This window comes from Aythya fuligula, chromosome 3, assembly GCF_009819795.1.
Source record: "Aythya fuligula isolate bAytFul2 chromosome 3, bAytFul2.pri, whole genome shotgun sequence".
Lineage (NCBI taxonomy): Eukaryota > Metazoa > Chordata > Aves > Anseriformes > Anatidae > Aythya > Aythya fuligula.
In genome coordinates, this window is record NC_045561.1 from 54,881,202 (window position 1) to 54,904,272 (window position 23,071).

A 23,071-nucleotide genomic window follows, 5' to 3' on the forward strand; every position below is an offset into this window, starting at 1 on the left:
AAATTCTGTGATTCTGAAAAATTTTTTATTCTTCGACATTTTTACTCAGAAGCCACCGAGGCACGACGACCCCACGGTCAGAAGCTTCCCGCGGCCCCTGACGGCCGGAGCGCCACCGGGCTTTGAGGCCAAATCCCACAGAAACGGCCAAAGCCTGCCTCCCCCGGCCGAGGGGGCGGCATCCCGGGAGCCCTCCCCTCCCCTCCCCTCCCGGCGCCGGGGCGGCTCCCTGCGGGGCCAGGCCGGGCACAGCCCCCGCCTCGCCCAGCGCCGGGGCCGGCTGCTCCGCCGCCCTGCGGCCCCCAGGCGGCGGCGGCTGCTGCTGCTGGGGGACGCCGAGGAGGAGCCGCCTGCGCGGCCCAGCGGCGGGCGGGCCGGACACGCCGGGCGAGGCTGAGGGGAGGCGAGGCTGAGGGGAGCAGCCGCGGGCCGCGGCGGTGACGGGGGAGCGGCGGCCATGGCCACCAAGGTGAGCGGGACCCGGCGCGGGAAGGGGGGGCCGTGAGGGGCGGCGGGCGGGGGGTGGCGGCCGCGGCCGGGCGGCGCTGTCCGGGGAGAGGCCTGGGGTAGGCCGCGGGGCTGGCCCGTGGAGGGGCTGCGCGGCTCGGTCGCTGCCCGGGCCGGGGAGGGAGCTGCGGGGGTGCTGCTGAAAGAGCCCTGGGTGTGCGGCGGGGTTTGGGGGTTCGGCCGGGTCCCTGCCCGCACGGACTCGGGTCCCACACAGCGCACTCTTTATGCTGTGTCTGGCCGTCTGAGTAGATGGCTGGGTGTGTTTTGGTGAACTTTCAGATGTGCAGAAGCTGGTCTGGGCTCAAAATCACGCAGTTAATTTTAAAAAGTATTAATACAGCGCAATTCTTGTTTTACACAGGCTCTAAGATATCGTTCATGTGTTTGTTTAGGATATTCTTAGAGTTCTATCATTGGTAATATCCACTGACTTGTGGGATGTGAGCGTGAATAACACGTAAACACCCTTAACCTACCTACAGCAGGTAGCACCAAAACACCCAGCAATATATATATATGTAACACACAGCACCCTGATATATATATATATATATATAACACACAGCACCCTGAGCAGACACGGTGCTAAAACGGCTCACAGTTCTTTCACCTGGCTCTGAGGTGCTGCATCCTCACGGGATCACACGAAGCCGTTTTGCCCTGATATTTGAAAGCTTTCGCTTTGCTTTTCACGGAATAAATTCTTGTGGTCTTCACGGCCTCGCAATAAAAGGTGCGTCATTTCTTACTTATGAACTGGGGCTGTATGGAAATCGGGTGGTGCGAGGCTTTTTCGTTCCACGTTTTGCAAGTTACAGCAATTTACTTGAGCTTGCGTGTTAAAATTGGGAAGTGATAGTCAAGACTTGGTATTTTTTTTAATGTTGATACACTGGTAACTGAGAGCATTGCTGGAGAGAAGCTTGCTTTATTTTCTGCAGGTTTCACCCAGGACTTAGATCCCTCTCAGCTGCTGTGGGTTTTACTTTGCTGAATTTGTTGGAATGTCAGCTATAATAAAGGATACATTTTTGCAGCAGTGTAAGGGGGTGACTGGCTCAATGAATAGCCTTTAGAAACTCTGCCAAGTAACAAGTTACCATTTCACTTGGAAATTAAGTTTTGCTTTTTAAATTGTAAACAAACTTGCCACCTTCTACTTGCTCTCCTTCCAAAATATCTTTGGAATTTAAAAGAAAAAGCTTATTGGAAATGCACAAGGAAATGTTAACAACATTAAATTGTAACTAGTCACCTGGAGTCTGAGTTTCTGAAACTTTTACCAGCATTAAAAACTATAAAAGCTTGTAGGGATAACCAACAATCAGACTGCAGAGGCTATTAGTGCTTCCTGAATTAATTCCTGTTTAAACTAGAATATACTTTCTAAGAAGGAGGGGGAGAATTTAGTCTTAATTTGAACGCTTCCCGTGCTGTAAAGTCCAGCCCTTTTTTTTTTTTTTTTTTTTTTTTTTTAAACCATCAACTCTCTTGCTGTTGACACTGCTTGTTTTGAAGCTAAACCTGCCTAGCTTCTGTTTCCAGTTTTATCCATTTTTATTTATGCCTGCTTGGTTTACAAAGTCTCTTATCAGTGTTGGCGTTTCTGGGGATGGGCAAGGAGAAACTGGGGGTTTCTTTCGTAACTTGTTTGTAAACTCCAGCTAGTTTTCTTGCCTCTCTCCTTGATAAACCATGTCAGTTGAGTTCCTAGAGTGCTCCAGTCTGATGTACTCTAGGAACTGAAGCACTGATGTGATTTAATCTCCTTGTCTCCTGCTCCTTCCCTGTGCGAGGAAGGGTCGTAGGCCCCACGTCCTCTGAAGGCCGTAGAGGTTGTTGCTGCTGTGAGCTGACCCAGCAGTCCCCACAGCTCCTTCTCCTTCCCTGCACTAGTCCCGTGCTCTCTGTGCAGGAGGTGACTCCAGCAAGGTGACTTGTCAGGCCTGTCCTCGAGCTGTTATAAGTTGCTAAAACAGCAAAAGATTACCTGAAGGAGAGCAGCGAGACAGTTTCATCCAGTTCCAGCAAGTAAAGTAGCTAAAAGTTTGCTCAGAGCTGATTAAAAGGTTTGGTGGTGTAAGGTATGTGTGGAGCGGGGCAGATTTTCATGGCGAAGGCTGCAAGTATAGCTGGAAAGTAAGAAACAGAGGATCTGAGGCTTCTCGTGGCAGTTCTTACATCAGCTGGAGCTTTACTGTAACTTACTTGGCAGTGGCCTTTCTGATTCCCTAAAGTCTTTCACAAGGTCACATGCTCTAAAAGCTGAAGCGTGTTTAAAGAAAAAAAGGGATTGTTTAGGAGATCCTAACTTCCACAGTTTTACAGTAATGTAACTGAACCTGACTTTAGAGGTAGGCCATTTCATATCCATGCTTAAGAACTGATGCATCAAGTTGCATGTGTTATTTTGGATGCTTCTGTCAGAAATGGAGCTGAGCTTACAAATTCCTTACTTTTAACTGTGTAATTGAAAGGTGAAAAGTTTCTGAGCTTTAAAGTATGTAATGAAGCTGAAACCTTTTTCAAAACTCAGTCACAATGAAAATGCAATACCATAAACGTGTTTCTCTGATATTTGCTTGGAGAAGTTGCGTTCTGAATGCTTCTGTTTTCCTTCTTGCCTTCCCTGGACTTTCCTCTTTCCCCAGCAGAATTAGCAAAGTCCCAACTCTTACTCACGTCCTTTCTTTTGGTTTTGAGATTCATTGCATAGGGAGAGCTAGAAATCTCAGGAAGCATTCTGCTGACTTTTAAATAACATGCTCCCTACCTTGGTCTATTTTTAGAGGCATTTGTTTAAAAGTGCAGGCAAGTCCATTTCTTGATAAGGCCGAAGTTTTGCCCTTTGAGAGGCTGGCGTTTCAGGAGCGGGCACAGGTATCAAAGGAAGCTGGCAGGTGAGTGCACTTTGGTGGTCAGGACAGCTCTTCTGGAACCTGTGCCACTAATTAATGTGCAGTAAGAGGTTTAATCTCAAAGCTGGAGATGAAATAAGAGCTGATGACCTCTAATTTCTAGGAGTTGTGCTGTCGAAGCAGGTGACATTGCTTCCATAAGATTGCCATTTCACCTGGAGCAATACACCTGTATCCCACCGTGATGCTCTTGGCTGTTCAGTGGTCTGTACTTCAGGAACTCAGTTTTGTCTGGTTCTGGTTATAGGACTGGGCCCTTTTTCGTGGGAAGAAATCTCTTGAGGTGAAAGCTATTAAGCGGGATATTCTGTTCTTAAAAGAAGATGTAGCTTAGCATTTTTTTAATACATAATATTTTATTGTTTAAGGCTTTTTGTCCATCTACTGACCTTGGAATAGCTTTTGTGAATGTCATTAACCAGGTATACTTGAATTTAGCATGGTTCTTTTAATTGTCTTGAGGGGAGCTCACTTTACATATGAGAATTTCAGATAGAAATAAATATCAGTATTTTAGACTTCAGTAATAGGAAGGGTTATCTTTAATTTTTCCATTCCTGTACTCATGTGAGGCTCACCAAAAGAAGCCTCACATTTTCATTTGTGCTGTCGTGAAGCTGTCTGTTTGTTTACTTTATGAATCAGGCAGAAACAATTCTTTGTTCTGATTTGCAGCTGGGAAGTGAAATATCCCTCTGCGCCCAGTGCTCCAAAATACCCAAACTTTGTGCTGTGCAAGTCTGCCTTCTGTGTTGTTGTAACTTTGACAGCAGTAAGTCTCTCCTAGGAAACTGTATTTTGGGAAAATGTTCAGTTAATCAATCTTAACGCTATCTGTGAGTTGGAAAGAACTTAAACTGCGCAGATCACTTCCTACCCTAGCCAGCATGTTCCACTGCTCAAATTCAGCAAAGTAAGACTTGATCAACCGCAATTTCATTCTGTGTATTTACAAGTGTGGGCTGTGACGGAACAAAACTGATTAGGTTAAATAGTCATTTCAGTTTAATGGTCTTACTCACATTAGAAGTTGTGGGTTTTGTTGTTTTTTTCTGCTAAGCTATAATTAAATAGGTATAAAAATATTTCATTTTATTTTTTTTTTTAGGGGCAATGAGAGTATGAGAGTGGGTGAAAATGCTTGGTAATGCAAATTTACTTTAAATACCTGATCTGTTGATATAGTGAGGTGTTAGGATGAGGTCAATCACACAAGAACTGACACTAAGACATTTTAAGATGCAATTTTTCTGTTCTTTTGCCTTCTGATCTTTTAAAAGTTCAGTGATAAGTGGGTTACTTTACATCCCAGCAATTATTAGTGCAAGGCTTCTTGTTTGACAGCCGGCTGTTGGTCTAGGAAGCTGGCGAGTTGATGGGGCTCTGTATGATGCTATGCTTGGGTAATGATTCCTCTGACTCAATTTTTCAAAGTTATTTTAAGCACCTGGGCATTGAGTCATCAGAGGCTCATTACCAGAGGTCGTCACTTTAGAGTATGATTACAGTAGTGAAGGAGGAGGAAATCTGGTATCAGATGCTATCGTGTTTCATGGTTCATCTGGTTTATATGCTCAGTGATTCAGATTTTCACGCTGGTCGAATTTTTCCATGTACCAGTAATGTTTGAGCAATAAGTCCTTAAAGTTAACTGGGGCTTGGTGATGAAGTTTATTTGACTCCATTGTTTCAACGTTTTTCTTTGGGAGCTGTCATCTCTTTGTTTTTAAACCTTTGTTTTTAAAGTCTTTGAAAATCTGCTTAAATTAGAACATCCGCACATTCTTCTGTCTATGAAAACTTCCTTATTTGATTAGGGTATCTGGCAAATTTCAAAAATCGAAGTTTACAGAGAGGCAAAGGGAACATATATGGGAATTTTGCTGTTTTAAGGATATCACTTCCGTCCTATATTGTATTTACCCTCAATTGCAACATTGCTGTTGGAAGCAGGCTTGCAAAAGATTGCAAAAGCAGGTAGCAGAGCCTGTAAAATAGTGGGAGTGATTTGTTTCAGCCAGCACTGCAGTAAAACAGATTAAATAATCCTGGATATCTAAACGTTAAAGTGAATAATCATTGCAGTGATCTGCATTTAAAGCTGCGAATTTTCTATGTCAAAGCACGTTTTGCAATTAGAAGGTCTTTTACCTTCTCTTTCAACTTTTCTCAAAGGGGCAAAAATCAAAGCTTGTGCTTTTACCTTCTTTAGATGTATTCCAGCTTTCTCAGCAATTTGCGATGAAAAAGGAGCTTCCCAAGTAACAGAGTTCAAATAGCGAGGCGTTCTTGTAGTAACTCAACAAGCAAAGCTCAAGTGCTACTGAGGAGAAAGATCTCAGCATCCTGCTCACTGGAAAATTGAATCGGAGCTCTGAGCCTTATTTTTTCCAAAACAGTAAGAGGAAAAGGGCACGAGGCACAAATTTTCTTGTAGGGAGTTGCCTTCGTGCAGGCTGCTCCAGCTGTTCGGTGGCCAAGAGGGGACCTTCAGGACTTTGCGTGGCGTGAAGGTCACACGAGCAGTCCTGGCCACTGCTCGTAAGAGGGTGTGTGCTCCTCGCAGGTCAGAGCAGTGCCTCTGTGAGCAGAGGTTTTGTTTTGCTAAGTTGGTTAGTGAAACTTGTATTTTCCTCCTGTATTTCAGAGCAGCTCTTCAGAAGGAGGCAAAGGGCAGAGCTTCCCCTGCCAATAAAAGCAGCTGCTTTACAGGAGGGTTTTCCAGTATGCAAAATGCGGCTGGAAGGAGGAGGGGGCCGCAGGGAGGTGCTGGGCCCTGCACCTTAGGGCAGGTCCCAGGGGAGTCTGAGCAAAACAGCTGCTGGTGGGGACGGGCAGCGGTGCCTGACCTGGGGTTTCTGCAACGGGACTTGCCCGGGTGAAATCATTCAGGCCCCTCTCTTGTAAAATGTGGGACTTTTGCAGCCTGGTGATAGGTGTTTTCTCCCGACTTATCTCTGGGTTGCTGACTTCTGCTCTGACTTGCCATCTGCGCCTCCTTGGCGAAGGAACTGTTGTGCTTGTATTTTGTGCCTTCGCGCGGTATCTCTGTTTATACACAGCAGGTTTTGAACTTGCTCTCCTTTTCCCAGCACTTAGAGACTGCAGTTCGCAATGTTCAGAGCAAAAATAGCCTGGCCTCTTCGTTCTAGTTAAACTCAAACGAAATGTTTGATTTCCTGGCTGGTAGATAAAAATGGCTAATTTTCAAGTAAAAAAAAAAAAAAAAAGCTATAAAAATTCTCTTAGGATGTCTGGTTCTCTCCTCTGTATGAGAGTTTTTCCCCTTTGTCACACAGGCAGGCGATGAGACCATCACATTTTTTGTCTCTGCCGGTTCTGGCATTCCACGAAGAGCCCGCACAATCGACCTTTCTGCAGCGCTGGGGCCATGACTGATGAGGCAATTCATTTTGTCCCAGAGCTTGATCAGAATCGGATCTGAGAATTAAGCTTACGTGTTTTGTCTCTTCTGCTGGATTAAACATCATTTTTCTTTTTTTTTTTTTTTTTTTAGCGACACAATTCTTTTAGCAGTACTGTCACTTCCTCCCTTAACAGCCCTGTATTTGTCTTCTGGAAATGGAACATGAAATGAAGCATCTTTCTCACTGCAGATACCTAGACCAGATTTCTGGAAGTTTGTGTACAGGAGCGGAATTGTAACTGCTCTATCAACAGCTCTGCCACCTTCTGTCAAGCTTCCAGGTTTTCTAGAAACTTGTAAGGAAGGAGCAGTTTAAGCTTTCTTTTCTGACCTTTTTTCATTTCTTTTACCAGTAACCTTTATAGTGACAGACACAGAGTTTCTGGGGTGTCCACTTCAAATCCATTCCTAGATAATGGAATGAAGTAGGTGAGCAATGTCTGCTTTCAGCACTGGCTGTTCTCCAGCTGGGCCTGGTGACTGAGCTGTGCGCACGTGAGCTGCTGCTGAAGGTGACAGGTTCGTAACTCCTGGGCTTTTCTGCAGTGTCAACAGAAAAGCCTAAAATAGCCATAAGCTGGGGGTATGTTAGAACCCATAAAACCCGATTTTATTTATTTTTTGCTTTTTTTGCTTCTTGAAGGGCTAAGAGATCACACAACATGTAGTGTCTTGATTAATGTTGGTTACTGAATTAATTTAGCAGAACTTCCACGCTGAGGATCTGCTTTGCTGCATTTTAATTTTTTTTCTCGGATGTCTTCAACTAGAATATTCCCGAGCACTGGTTTCCCAGTTGGTGTTATCAGTGTCTGGCCTTTTGGAGTTGTAAGGCTGTTCCATTCTGTGATTTACCTGGAAGTCGAGTTGTATTTGGAGTAGCATCATTTTAGCATGCAGGTTGGGTGCTCTGCAAGTTCTTCATTCGCATCGAGGTTGGCCTGTGCAGCTGGTGCATGGAGATGCACGACCTGTAATAGTGTGGTGAGTCTGCAAAGGCTTGGAGTTCATTAGCCTGCCTTGGTGAAACTTTGTGTCTCTCTAATTATTGGGATAATTACAGTTCTATAATCTCCCCTCACAGAGGAAGCACTCTTGTGTGACAACAGGCTGTCTTCGTGAGTAGGTCAGGACGTGACAGATTTACTCGTGAATGCTGCAGGCTTCTCCTCAAAACCTTTGCCTCTTCCTAGCTTTGTTCTTCAGGGATGGGGTGGCAAGGGTTTAATGCCGACTTCCACGGTCTCAGACTAACACCAGGAGTCACCATGGCAGGCTCCTGAAATACACAGTTAAACTTTGGGTCAGCAAACAGCTGCAAGAGACAGGGTAGTGATTGAATCTGGGCAGAGATTGTAATCACCCTTGAGATAAATGTATCCTGCCTAACATCCGTGAAACAAAGCCGTGCTGCACTCAGTCTGGTTGAGCGTGCTGGTGTAAATGGCATTAATCTTCTCAGATTGGCAGTTGTTTAGTTGGGGACCTGTTACAGGTCTGTATTCAGAAAGGAGAAGACGAGGCAGTGTGGGCATGTGGAACAGGGCACAGAATTGGTTTTGAGAAATGTCTTCTGACAGAGTTGGAGCTCCTCACTCGTGGTTAAAGTATTGCAATGCATTGTTACTTGATAACTGGCTTGTAACTAATGTTTTAAACTAGTGTGTTTTTTTTTGTCCTTGTTCAAGTGCTTAACCCAATAGAAGGCTCGGGTGTGCTGAACAGGAGTACCTAAGTCAGTATTTGAAAACATCTGTAAATCACATGGGTGTGATTCATGTATTTCTGCACTTGCGTTTCCCTTGCATCTGTGCTGCCCGGGTGCGTGCAGATCCTGCTGTCTGGTTCCCCAGTGCCCCATCAGTACATCAGTATGGGCACTGCAAAAGGTAACTGAGAGCTCCTTTTAAACGAATTTTGTGGTTAAAACTTCAAAGTGCATGGTGGCTCTTTTGCAAGTACCCCATCTTAATGCTGCTTTTAAAACTACTGAACTGCTTGTAAGCGATCCACAAGCTTGAAAATCCTGAAGCTTGGTCACGAGCGTGCAAATAAAACCCGCTGTGTTTTGCATTATTGCTGCTCGTGGCAGTGGTTTTCTACCCACCTGTGTTGCCAACTGCGGGGAAAGGAGCTATAATTCCCTTCAGCAGATCTTAAAATCTTCAAGTCTTACATTCCAACACTTGTTCGGAGATCTTTAGTCTGATACCTTTAAGTCCTTACAGTGCCTCAGAAGCTTTTAGCCCCAGATGCTTGGGCTGAGCAGTGGGATCCCTGAGGTGTAGGAATCCACCTGAGCTCTCAGCGGGAGCGCTGCCTGTCATGCTGGCCAGCAGCCTGGTCGTGTTGGCACCGGGTGTGCCGATGTTTGCTCATGGGTAAACAGCCATAAAGAAGTCCAGGGTCTGTACATCAAGAGTGAGGTATGTAACCAGAAGCAAGCAGGACTCATTTAACTGAATGCCTGTCTTCCCCTCTCTCTGAGAGCTGCTTGGAGTATTTGGAGGGGCTCCTCGGGTCCCTTGCCCTCCTGGCCTTCCAAGCTCAGCTATGGCATCCCTAAATTTTGGCTCTGCCAAAGCTGCATGCACTTAGCTTGGTCCTTTCACAGAACTAGTGCTCACTGCAAGGAGTTAAGTGGTCTCCCTGCCTTGTTTTTCTCATTGGGAAATGCCCTTGGATGTAAATAATCAGTTTTCCTCGGAAAGAACCCGTGCCAAGAGCCACGAGGAGCTTCCAGGGGTTATCAGCCGTGGGTGTGCCTGGGGAGGTTCATACAGCAAGCAAAGAGCCCTCTTTAGGAGCTCGCTCTTCCTTGGGTCTGAAGAGCCAGTCTGTCCTCACGCAAGGAAGGCATGAGTTGCTGAAGAAGGTTAATAAGCTGTTGTCCTTAAGACTAAAGAAAATGTTTTTCAAGTCTTTCTAGCACTTGTAATCTTGCCTAGTCATTTGTTTCTCACAGAAGAACATCAAGAAGTGGCTGTAAGGTATGCATATCGAGCCTTTATTCTAATCCTAAAGAGTTGTTGGTTTAAGCCAGGTGCATTTTGGTGGGAATGAAGTATTTCAGTACTGTCCCTTACCTCATAAACACTTCAAACTTTGCACCTTGTACCTTTTGGAACCTCTTTATGCTCTGTTAACCTTTCCCTTGGTTTACGAGGTAGGTCTTTTAATCCAGTGCCATTATTTAATTATGTATCTGCCTGAAGTCCTGGAGGCACGTGCAGCTTCTGAGGGCGAAGCAGAGTTCCCTGCCCTCTCCTCTGTCTGCAAGCATGTTTTATTAGCAGGATGAAATGATGCAAGTCCTCGTTTCTTTGCTTTTTATCTGTGTTTAATTTGCTCCTAATGTGATTATAGTCAGCGTTGTTACCTCCAAATGACTAGCTGCGGGCTACTGGACTATTTCAGAGTTGAAAAATTGCTCAGAAGAAAGCGAGCCAGCAGGCCGAGAGAACACTTTTCAGTCTGGATTTGCAGAGTAATGGGAGGATCCTGCAGCTGCTGAGGGGACTTAGGGTAACGATAGCAGAAGGCTGTGATCCCTGCTGGTCCAGAAGTGGAGCTCTTCACTAAACGATGTTTCACTTTTTGGATGAGTTTGTTTTAATTCTGATGTTGTTGAAAGCAAAAAGCCAATTGTGTGAGTAAAGAATTGTAGTGCTCAAGGGAGCTTTTTATTGAACAAGTGAATTTTAGCTTTTAGTTGCTCTTTAATAAAATTATAGTATGAAACAAATTTGAAGTTTAGTATGTAGTTTAGTTTCTTCAGCCTGGGTAAGTGGTGAGCACACCTACAAGAACAGCGATGCCTCATATTACACAAGCAATACGCATTTTCTCAGTCTCTGTATTAGTTTACATGTTAAAATGATCCTAATCTTTTATTTTCTCTCCTGTAGCCAAGACAGAGAGTAGCTACCTTTCCAGGCTGAGAGGCATAAGCACTTTCAGAGCCATTTGAGGTTTCTGCTTAGGCTGTCCAAATATCCACTTAACCCAGCAGTCTGATACAATTGTGATGGATGGACCAACATGAAGAGGCAATTTTGTTAAATCATGGCGCCAGGTGTTGCAGTTGCTGCAGTAACAAACTGCTCGGTCCTGGAGTACTCGGGGGCTTTTGGGTGAGCCTGGGTTTTAGGGAAAGAAAAGGGGGGAGAAGGTTAAATACAGCTAAACGATAGCCACTGTTGGAAGTACACTGAGGTGGGAAAAAGGGACATCTCCTACTTCATGTTCCTAAAGCATTTTTCTTGTTCCTGCGCTCTTCGGACACTAGTTGTTTTAATTCTTCACCTGCTGAACCTCATTAGGTTCACGTGGGCCCATTTCTCAAGCTTGTCCAGGTCCCTTTGGATGTCATCCCTTCCTTCTGCTGTACTGACTGCACCCCTCAGCTTGGTGTCATCTGCAGACTTGCCGAGGGTGCACTCGATCCCATTGTGCATGTCACTGCTGAAGACATCAAACAGCACCAGTCCCAAGATGGACCCCTGAGGGACACTACTCATCACCAGCCTCCACCTGGACATGAAGCTTTTTTTTTTTTTCTAGAAACAGCATTGATGGGAAAAGCAATTCTGAAAACATACCTTTTACTTTCAGCTGGTTTGGGATTTTTAAAGCGTTTTGCTTAAATTAGTAATAAAACTAATCTGCTACTTGCCAACATATTTATTAAAAAGGCTTTCTGTATGCTAATATCTAGTTAAGCTTTATCTCTGATCTCAATTCTTAAATCTGAGATTTATATTAATCTTTCTGTGCAACTGAATAAATGAGTTACTGCTTACAGCTGCTGAATCAGGAGTAGTCTTCGTCTTTTTGCAAGTTTGATGCGAGAAATTCTAGAGAAGGATTGGAAATGAAGAAGCATAGGAAAGAGAAGGAGCCAGTTTATTGGATCTTCTGTGCTTCAAGTCTGCCCACTATCATGGTTATTTAAAATTTAAGGAGTTTAGTTGAGAAGAAGAGTCCTAGCTCAAAAAAAAAAAAAGTCAATGCTTCTTTGAAGACATTTTGCTGGGCTTCCCAATTCATGATTTCTGCTTCTCTAGTGGGTTGCAGATTTCTTTGAAAAGATATATCTGCCCCAGTTACTTTCCAGAAAAGAAATAGGGAATTTTTCTATGAATCTGGGAACTGCTGCTACCAGCAGCATAGAAAGTAGGACACAACACTGGAGAGCAAGCATGAAACTGAAACCTATTGCTCCCATTGCTACTGTGAGGCTTTAAGACAAGTGGCACCCAGCAGGCTGAACTTGTGAATCCCTGTCCCTTGAGAAGTGCAATACCGAATGGCTGAAGCTCCGAATCATGTGCTATCTGCTAAAAGGAAGGCATGCGTTTATTAGAGGAATTTCATGCTTTGAACCTTTTATGGATATTTTCTTTGCACTGTGTGCTGCTGCCAGCTATCCTAGAGAAGATGTCATCTTGTGGTGTGAGTTTCTTAAACATTAACACGTGGCTGAAAACCATGACTGGCATAACAAGATCTCCTCCTAATAGAATGAAATCCTATCCGTGGGGAAACTGTTTTCAAAGATTAGTTCAAATTTTGTGTGGGTATCACTGACGTGCTCCAGTTTTGATGCTGTTCTCAAACTTGTGCTGCCGGTGGACTGTGCCTGTGCGCATCAGGATTGTCAGACCTGGGGGTAAGCCGCTCTTCTGCCTGAGCTCTTCTCACTGCTGATGCACCTTAGAAAAGGCAGAAAGCTTCCTCTTAGGAGAAATAGGAGCAACTGTTCCCACTCCTCCTCCGAGGTGCTGGTTCACTGGGATGCCTGTGGAGATCTCAAACTCACATAGGGCAGTGATAACGCGCTCCTTTGTTAGAATTTCATCTTAATGTATCTTGGAGCCAAATTCCCCCGTAATTGATGCTAAGCATCCTGACAGGCTGCCAGCTGCAGTTTCCTAGCCTTATGTCTGTTTGCAGAAATCAGTTGGCAAGTGGTCGTGGTTATTTTTTTTCTCTTGGAAAGCAAGGGGGTGGGAGGAGCAGAAGGTGTGCAAGTCCGACAGATGTAAATAATGGATACAACTCCACACTTGCAGAGGGACAGCGCTTTGACTAGTCCAGGTCCTGCTTTTCAATAGGAAGAAGCTTTGTAGTTTAGACACTATTAGTGCTAATAATGCTTAGACATTGTTACTGTAACTTTAAAAAGCTGGCAATAATTTAATACAAAGTTATGATTGTACATTAGTGGTCCTTCTGTATTATTTGGGATTGTCTTTGTTGTTTCAGCAGTTCCCATTTTATCGGCATTCAAAATGTCTCTAAACAATATCCAATGTATATATTGCGGTACCCAGGAGCTAAAATCTTTTTCTGGTTAAATGCTTTCTTCTCTCCATATACTTATGCTATTTTGCAATAACCCCATTCTAAGCTACAAATACCGCTTGGATGCAATATCTGCGGCTAGTAAGTAGGAAATGGGTTATTGCCAAACCACACCATTTTCCTCTTTCATGTTTTGGAACTGATTGTCAAAAAATCAGATAGGTGTGGGGCTGCTGCCTCAGTGCAAGGAAATGCCAGAGGAAGGGCTTTTTCCACTGCTAACAATGCACTTGTTAGATGGAGCGAGTCACTTATAAACTCAACCCATTATAATTTTTATAATAATCCAGTTTTGTATGGCTATGAATCCTTTTTCAATTTGTCAAAATGCAGTAAGGCAAAAACTGAGTTTGTACTTTCTTCCCTTTTGCTATTTCTCTTTTAACAACTTCTGAAATTGGAATCTGGAGCAGGTAAATTGGTAGACGTGGCACAAGGGTTTTATTAAATTCTATGTCTCTCGTGGTCTTTCCTTCCATGTGTGCTGAATACTTCCAGATTTCTCTGAATAACCTAATCTCCTTGGAGAATGAAATATTTGCACCTGATGTCTAAGTTATTAGACACAAATATTCTAGCTTTCCAGTCTGGTCAGTACTGTAGGGTGTTGAGCCACTTATCCTGAAGACTAAAAATCTGGGCATGTCCTGGTGAACTCCTGTTTCTGTGAACGACGCCTCAACTTGCTACTATCTTGTACTGCTTGAGGGATGTGAAGAAGGCTGCTTGCCCCACGGGCCAGATGCCCGAGCTGTGTTCAGGTTGTATAATGGGGTATATATGGGTAACCTGCTGCAAAAATGACATGTTCAACACCTTTACGACTTAATGCTGAGGGGAGAGGGCTGGTGAATGGTGCTTTTTACAGCCCTACCTAAATTGTTCCTGCAGTTCAGAAAGTGTGTTTCTTATCTTCAATGTTACTGCTTTGAGGAGAGTGAGAAGGGTTGTTTGTCCATCTGCAGGGAAGCCTGATTTTCTGCTGGGAGGAAAGCAGTGCTGTGATCCAGAACAGTTTTCTCCTGTTCATCGTGGTTTTGCATGGCATAATCCGAAAGTGCTGAAAGCCTCCTTTCCAAAGGAAGAAGGATAATGATAGGAAGCACTAAATGTGCTTAGGGCACAGAATTTTCTGAAATGTTGTGCTTCTCTAGTAGAAAGGACCAAGTGCTTGACTTGTGTGCGTCGCTCCTGATTTGCTTTGTCAGCTGAGCTACAGGATGTGCTTTTTCCTCTTTTGTTTTTATTTACACTGAAGTGAAGTATCTTGACCAGACAGAAATATTTCCCCATGATACTTATGAAATTAAGACATGGGGAAAGGAAGCTGTGTTTTTTCTGGTTTTATGTCAGAAGGGATGCCTGGAGGGGGATCATAACAACCTCCAGTTTTGAGGCTTGATGAATGTCTGTCTTCTGGTATCTTTTTTTTTTTTTTTTTTTTTTTTCCTATTATATAGTTTGCTTTTAACAGGAAATAATGATTTTACTGTGATATTTATGGCAAAAATGATTTGTTTCACTTTTTTTTTCTTCCCCTGACCTCCAAGTGTAAGAAGGCCCTCGTTGCTGTGGGCAGTGTCTGACGCTGTCAGTAATGCTGTCATAAACTTGGTGGTGGTGGTGTTTCTTTTTGGCTTATTTCCTGCTGGTAAAATAAATTAATAAATCCAGCTTGTGTAGGAGCTGAGGTAACTAAACCACATGTCGTGGTGATGGAGGTGAGGGCATAGTCTTGCTTCTTCCCAGATGTGCTAGGGAAATGGATGTCTTTCCTGAAATAAGCTTTCTGCTGCTCATAATCCTATATGAGCTGGTGGGGAGGGGGGTTCTTTCCTTGTGGTCTGTTCTGTGGATTTGGGGCCTGCAAAACCATGATTGCGCTACCAGTTTTAGAGGCCTTGGTATACACCCACAAATCTTTGTAACTTTGTTTTTAGAAATGACTTAGCTCCTAAACTTCAAGCTACTAAAGACTTTTTCTTGTTACTGGGTTTCTAGCTTCTTACTTTAGTTGCACAAGTAAAGCTGTTTGTTAGCAGCGTCTGGTAACACCTGTACTTTTCCAGCTTGGCCTTCCTGACCAGTCGTCTAGCTTTCTGGTTGCTGCTCTGTGATATGCAGCATTGGCAGCAATGGCATAAAATAAGTATTGATCACTTCTGGCGCACCTGGTTGACCTGACAACTTGAGATATAAATTATAAGGTTTCTATTTATAAGTTCTGTTAGTGTGGTGAGTTTTATTTCCAGGAAAGAGAAGCATAGATAAACTTTAAACCTGACCAAACAAGACAGCACGAAACCCTTAATCTAATATGAATCTTCCTTTAAGATGCTAGAGTGAACTATGGGTGATTTTTATCAGATATTCTCTGCGTCAATTTGAAGAGTTTGTAAGAAAATAGTCACTTTTAATTCCCGAGAGCCTTCTCTACTTTAGATTGGAAGGTAATGTAATAGAAGACAATGAAACGATAATTGGGAATATAACCTTACCCCATGCCACAACTCTGTGTATAAAGCAGCTCTGTTCTTTAAACAGAAACATTGACAATGTTGTCTAATAACATTTTTTAATGTTGTGCAATTGCGGAGTCAGTACACAGTAAAGACTTTTGTGTCTAAATACTTGAAAATTAAGTTGTTCTTTTTGTTTGTGTTTCTCCCCCCTGCCTGTGCCAGTATGTAACAGGCCCGCTCTGTTTGTGCATTTCGTAGAATCACAGTTCCTCCTGATTACTGAGAATCTCAAAACATCTCTGTGCATATTACTATTTGTGTGCAGCAGTGACTACTCATATGTGCAATCACTTCTGATTTCCTCTGTCCAAATTACTTGCTCTATGAAACAGTCCCCTTTACCCAAATTGGAGTTGGAATGTGTCTCGTAGGATAAAATATTAATTGGATTGTTTGCTAAAGTTAGATGCCTTTCCTTCTTCCCCTTGGAAAAGGCTGTACAGACAATTTTGGACAGGGCAGAGAACAGCAAGTTTGATATTGTGAATCTTCCAGGAAAAAAGTGGTCATCTGTAAGAGCTGTGCAGGAGATTTTTGTCTCGTAAAGTTTGCATTAGTGTTCAGTTTGGAGTTCTAATTTCAGAGATATTAGCTACCACTGTGCTGAGTTGCTCTTCGTACATCCAGCCCCTCCCCATCTATTTAACAATGCTGTTTAACGAGGAGTCTTCTGTGCAATCATCTAAATAACATGGAAGGCTCACTGGTGTGTTCTTTTCACTTCTAGGCTCGTGTTATGTATGACTTTGCTGCTGAGCCTGGAAACAACGAGCTGACTGTCAGTGAAGGGGAGATCATCATAATTACCAACCCGGTAAGAAAAATGACATGGAAACAGGGCTTCAGTGCACTGTCCTGACCTAATTCAGCAGGTGAAGGAAAAGATGTGCTAGGTGACTCCGTGAATCCCTGACCACCTTCCACTGAAGAAGCAGTACACAAACTAAAACCAAAGAATTTTCTAACAGTGTTGTGGAAACAAATGCAATGAGCAGGATTCTGGACGTCAGGGGCCCTCTCAGCCTGTGCCTACATGCTTTGCAATTCTTTGCTCTGCTTTTTTATTCTGCTCAATAGAGCTGAGTGCCAAAGCAGAAAGAGCTAATGATAGTGATACCCTTTACATCTGAGTGTTGTCTTTTTTTTTGTGCCTAGTGTTCCACATTTTTTGTTTATGTAGTCTTTCACATTTGCCACTTGAATTTAAATAATTCTGACATGCCAGCTCCCTTCAAGGCTTTGCGTTTTTTAATTAATGACTTCAGTATTCCAAGTTTCTTTAAAGAACTTGTCACAAAATTTCTAAATATGTGTTTCTAAATCTGTGCATTCTTCCATAATTAAACCAATGTGCACAAGGTACAGGGAAGGAGTGGGGAAAATATTAAGGTAATGCTACCAAGGAAAATTTCAATTATTCTTAAAGTATGTTTGAGCAGTGCTATTTGATTTATTAATGTCAGCGTGCTTTTATTATATATATTTTTTATATAGTTCTTACAATTGAACAACAGAAGTGTTAGTTGAATCTTCTGTGCTTCTGAATCTTTAGTGATATGGCTCAATGAATAGGCTTTCTTTTTGAAACAAACAAAATCCCCTCATCTGGATGCCAGATTTTGTTTATCTGGTTGCATAGGAAATGTACAGACGAAACGAATTTTTGAAAGAGCATAATCATGTATTACCCTGATACTTTTTAATTCCACTGACTTTAAATATTTGAAGCAGATATTTAATGGAATCTTCACCCTCTTGAGTAGGATGCTGTACTGTAGCAGAGGTAACCTTAAATAATTCAGGAGTTTTATGTCGTTTCACAATAAATAGTTTAGAGCTTTTAAATTCGCTTTTCCTGAAAAAGCTGTTTGTGTGATAAGACAATATGCCTAAAACCAAGTAAAAAATTATTTCATGCTGTCCATGATTGAACTGCATCATAAATTGCCACAAAGGTTCTAGAACTTTTTTGATATTCTTTTTCAATATAATAAGTTCATAGAGAGCAATGGAATAAGTCATGAAAATCCATTGTTGGAATGCTAATAAGTGCAGTGGTACAAATGTGACTTCTGGCGTAAGATGTCGTTACTCCTGTAGATTAACCAAACTAGTTGAATTTTTAATCTGAGATATCTAGTTCTTTGTGTTCATAAGTGTAATCTATTAGGTATATAAGAAAAAGCAATTGAAAGTTTGTTATTTCAATAACTGATTGGTCCTTACTATTTAAACTCATAAATACATAGGCAGACTTCTTTTTGTTATGTGCAGAATTATAGAGAATTTCTAAGTTAAAAAAAAAAAAAAAATTGCATAAACAAATATATCAGTTAAAAAGCAAATTAAGAACCTGAAATTCAGTAATTGCTGTCTAGCGTATGTAGTTCCAATTCTCAGCTTGACATGTAACTTGAATTAGCTTGACATGTAACTGTTTGAGAAACAGCTGGATTTTATTATTTTTTTTTTTTTAAACAGAACTGGCTTATTCTAGATAACATTGTCTTGGAAATGACTTTGCTTAACTGCAAAGTTCTGCAAAGGCTTTCTAGTGTATGTAGAATGTGTTTTAAAATAAAAAAAAAAAAAGTCTGTAATAGGTTGCACCACTGAGGTATGAACTGTTAGCTTTTTCCAAACTGATGCCTCTGTGGCATGTGTATCTGAACTTTGAGATTATCCTTAATGTTCTTGTGTTACAGCTGCCTCTCATCACACACCTTCCTTGGGTGAAGTCCGGATTATAGAAATGTTACCAGTAGCTTAATTCCCCAAGTCTCCTTTCTTTATAATCTGTTGAATAAAATGAATGCTTTGGGAACAGCAGTCTAATAGCTGTGTTTTGATGGTGGCTGTGCACAGAATTGGCTGTGCATAATGCAAAAATGATCGAGTGCTCAAAATTAAACTTTTTTTCCATCGTGTTCGTTAAACCTGAAGTCCTCAATTGCCATGTGAAACAAGCATTGCCTGTATTCTGTTTAAATGAGTATCTGCTTATTCAGCAGATTTAAGCGAGCTTGTTCATGGTCATATAATCAGACCTGTCTACTGAATGTTGCATTCTGCATTTGATAGCAAGCCAGTGCTCCCTTCTGAGTTTAAAGCATGCTGTGGAATTCATCTAGCAAAAGTATTTCCATATTATTATTTTTTTAGGATGTCGGTGGAGGCTGGTTAGAAGGAAAAAACAGCCAAGGAGAGAGAGGACTTGTTCCAACAGATTATGTTGAGGTAAGTGACTGCATCGCTATGCACTAAGAAGGCAAAACTACTGAAGAAGCAATCCTTCGGTTTGCTGATCAGACTCAATGCTCAAATGTGAAAAGTCCAGTGTTAAAGCTCAGAACGTAGAATATTATTGAAGCAGCTGTAGCTGACTTCAAAGATCAGCGCAAATATGTCATCTAAAGCTACTGTGCTTCTTCGTGGTTTCCAAAGAAATGCAACAGGAGGTTAACCACAGCGAATATCAGTGATATACGGAACATGAGCGATGTTGAGTTTGCTTCTGGTTTTGTGCCCCATGATTTTGGGCACAAAATCATCTACATCTGAAGACGCAGATGTAGAAGTGCAATGAGTAATACAGATTACACTGGTGTTGCTGTGGCTGACTTGCCACATGCTCATAAATCTCTAGAGTGGAAATGCATTTCTGGGGCTCAGAATATGGGACCCCAAATCCAGGGATTGTGTTCCCAGTCTCCAAGCAGAAATGTTAGCTACCTTGTTAATCCCTTGTTAATTTATAGATAGGTGTCTACTGCCACAAATATGTTATGCTATGATAATGCAAACCAGTTCTCCTTGTCATGGAAATAAATCCTCTAGATTTTCTTCAGTCAACTTCTTGTAAAAGTTACTATTGAATTTGAATTCAGGGTATATGCTGCCATCTTAACATCTAGTGTTAGAAGGTTCTGTGTAATTGGATTCACTGGAACAGGCTGCCCAGGGAAGTGGTGGAGTCACCATCCCTGGAAGTCTTCAAAAGACGTTTAGATGTAGAGCTTAGGGAAATGGTTTAGTGGGGACTGCTAGCGTTAGGTCAGAGGTTGGACTCGATGACCTTGAGGTCTCTTCCAACCTAGAAAATTCTGTGATTCTGTGATTCTGTGAAATTCTGTGATTCTGTGGATCAATGGAAGCATAAAAAAATCTCTTGCAACTTTTTCCATTTCAGATTATAACCGACAGTACAAAAGATGGACTTAGTTGTGGTAACTCATTAGCTGACCAAGCCTTTTTTGATTCCCTCTCTTCAAATACAGCTCAGACCAACTCGGCTGCAAAAAGCAGTAATCAGGTACGTCTCCAGTTTTTTTGGCAACAGTGGGCATGGCAGGTTCTGTTGACATAACTGCTTGCACTTCTCCATTGTGCTGTACCATATTTGTGAACCCTCATACAAGTACTAATTAAAATAATTGTGTTTTCCTTAGGGAACATTTCTGTTGAATATTAATGGTGTGTATGTCTCTTCAGCTACTGTCACTGCTGGAAAAAGGAACATTCTACCACTTACAAAAATAGAGCATTTTATTTTTTTTCCTGTCTGCAACCATTTAAATCTGTAACTGCCTCAATCTCTGTACCCCAGTTGTGTGTAAATCACTCTTGGTAACTTCTGTTAATATGCTTACCTTTTTAGGAAACCATGCTTTTCCTTTCTTTTCCTTTTCTGTTTTTTTTTCTTTTTAATTTCTACTATAATTGGGTGTTCTGTGCATCATCAACCAGTGATGTGTATGCATCTTGTTCAGAATTTGGGTAAGGTTTGTTTCTTTGATTAAAAAAAGATAAAGTAATCTCAGGCATTATTTCTAGTTTGTTGAAGAGGCTGACTGTTTTTGCTGGAAGACTGTTTTCTTTTCCTTTTCTCCCTTTTTCCTTTATTCATAGTGTTCTGTCCAGTGTCAATTTATCAAGCAGCAAGTATTTAGTTTCATGTTACGTATCCAAGGGCAGACATCATCTTAAACACAGGCTGTTTGTTATGGTCTACACAGTACTGCATGTCTTACACGTAGGAACAGTTAAACGAGTCAAAGTCCATAGGTCAATAGGAGAATGAAATCTGCTCTTTCTATCAGCAGCATGCAAAGGTCTCAGGTGTTGGAGAGTAAATGCTTTAGGCATTGTAGCAGCTGGGAACACACCTAGTTTGTAGAGCACTTAAAAATCAGTTATTAGTTTTCTTAGCTGTAACTTGCACCACAGGACTTTGAGATGAAGTGAGATCTCTTGAAAAGTGTGTGTTGACTGTCATGCAGAAATGCCCCGTGTAACAGTTCACTGACTATATTGCATTTCGTTTCTTCTTCTGTGTATTGAGCTAGGCAATGCCAAGAGTAATACAAGTCCTCCCTAACTTTTAAATAAAAGTTTCTAACTGTTCTTCAATGATCATTTGTAGTTTGCCTTGTTGTGACTGTCTAAAATAAAAGGTGGTAGAGTAGGGGGGAGATCCCAATGGTACTTGTAAGCGCTCTCTTATGACATCCTCCGGGCAAAGTCACGGGAGGAAAAGTTAAAGCAAAGGTATCTGTTTTGTGGGAAATAAAGAATTAATGTGTCTGTGTAGTTTTGGAAGATGAATTTTTAGAGGAGGGAAAAGCTTGAAAATGCAGGGATCATAGGCTCAGTAGTTTAGTGACTCTGTAATACAATCAAACTTGCCGTTTCTTCATAAGATTTGGAAGGGAGTAACTTCAGGTGAACAGCTTGTCTCATCTCTGTCAGTGCATTATTCTTATTTGTCTGATCCCTCTGCATTATTCTTCAAATGCTTCATGAGACAGTTTGGAGAACCTGTGTACCATGGTGTATTATAGTAAAATTGCTATACTGCTATTTTATGTTAGCACTATCCTACTGCTAACATCAATAGGAGGGAGGGGAGCCTGCACCTGGATGCAGGCAAGGTCATGCAAATGTGGGGGAAACTAATCAATTCTCTCAAGCTAGTATGTCAGGGGTTTCTGTTTTCCTGCTTTTTCATTACAGAAATGTTAGAAAAGCAGTAGGTCTTGCTTTTTCAGCTTCTGACATTCATCTGGTAGCCTGTTCCTGTAGTTTATTGGTAATAGGAATTTAATTTGTATACTGAGCAGTTGGCTTCAGCTTTTGGCTATTATGCCTTTCTCCCAGATTAGAGAGCTCTGTAGTACGTGGTATTTTCTCCCTGCGGAAGTTCTATGGTTAATTGCCCTCATGATTAAGAAGCTCTATCTGTTTGTTTCTTCACGCAAGAAGTTTTTTCTTCCATGAAAGGCTGCCTTCTGTGATCTTTCTGATCTTGTGACTCATCTGTAAAATGAAGATACTGGAATTTTATGCATTCTTCCTGTGTACATCACGTGGCTCAAACCAGAGGTTTAAAATTGTTGTTCTGGTATAGAAAAGCCTGATACACTAAAAGATTGCATGGCTCTTGTAGCATTGCATCAGGAGGTCAGAGTTGTTCAGCCACTGTGTCCCAGCTTCTTTTTTAGAGCCGTTGCCTGTAAGAATACAGCCTTCTGCTTTCTGGGTGTAGTTGTTTCTCGATGTATTACTCCACGCTCAGTTGTGTTAACATTTGCATTGTTTAATGTGAGTTTGTTCAGGCACTCTGGATTCAACTGTTCAGGCACATCTGGATTCAGATGCACAGTTGCAAGCAATTGACTTATTATTTTCAAGTTGATTTGAAGAGTGACTGTGTCAATATACAAAGTGCTTCATCTACAAATGCAATTTGCATGTTCTGGCTATGGAGAGCACAGAAATATGACAAATTAGTTGCTAATGTAAACAGAATTGATGAAGGAACTGCTACAGTAGTAGAAACTAAAATGTTCATAGGTAACAGTCTTGTGCACTGAATAAGAAATGTCAGCATTCCTAACTGCTGACATTTTGTTACCTGCCACTTTGTAGTAACATGGGATTTCAAGCTTATTACAAGAAGATTATATAAAAGCACTTGTAAATGAACAGGGTATTAGGATTTTTCATACTACTGCTGTATTAAAGTCACTTTAACATACATGTAATCATATAACATTCACAGCCCCCCAGTTTTAGTAAGGCAAAAAGACATCTTAATTCTTGAAATGCCTACCGTTCTTCTAACAGTAAGGGAAAACATGGACTGTCACACAGCCTTTCAGTAACAAACCTTATTAAAAATAGTAGATTTATTTAAGTAACCATGTTAGGTTATTTGGTTCCCTTTTTTAAGAGACCTGCTTTTATCAAGTAGCAATGCTGTATATGATACTGACCCTTAAATCATGACAGTGTTCCCAAATCTGTTTGGGGGGAAAAAAAAAACAAAC

The 23,071-nt window shown here is 41.8% G+C and overlaps 1 protein-coding gene across 2 annotated transcripts in view; it reads left to right on the forward strand.

The window, feature by feature from the left end:
- Positions 1–320: 320 nt before the first annotated feature.
- SNX9 (sorting nexin 9) overlaps positions 321–23,071 on the forward strand; it is a 58,646-nt gene continuing 35,895 nt past the window's right edge. For both annotated transcript variants that reach the window (XM_032184066.1, XM_032184067.1), the window contains exons 1-4: positions 321–469; positions 16,471–16,557; positions 18,906–18,980; positions 19,933–20,055. In XM_032184066.1, coding sequence (XP_032039957.1) covers positions 458–469; positions 16,471–16,557; positions 18,906–18,980; positions 19,933–20,055 — 297 coding nt within the window. In that variant the 5' untranslated portion in view covers positions 321–457. The remainder of the gene's footprint in view (positions 470–16,470; positions 16,558–18,905; positions 18,981–19,932; positions 20,056–23,071) is intronic.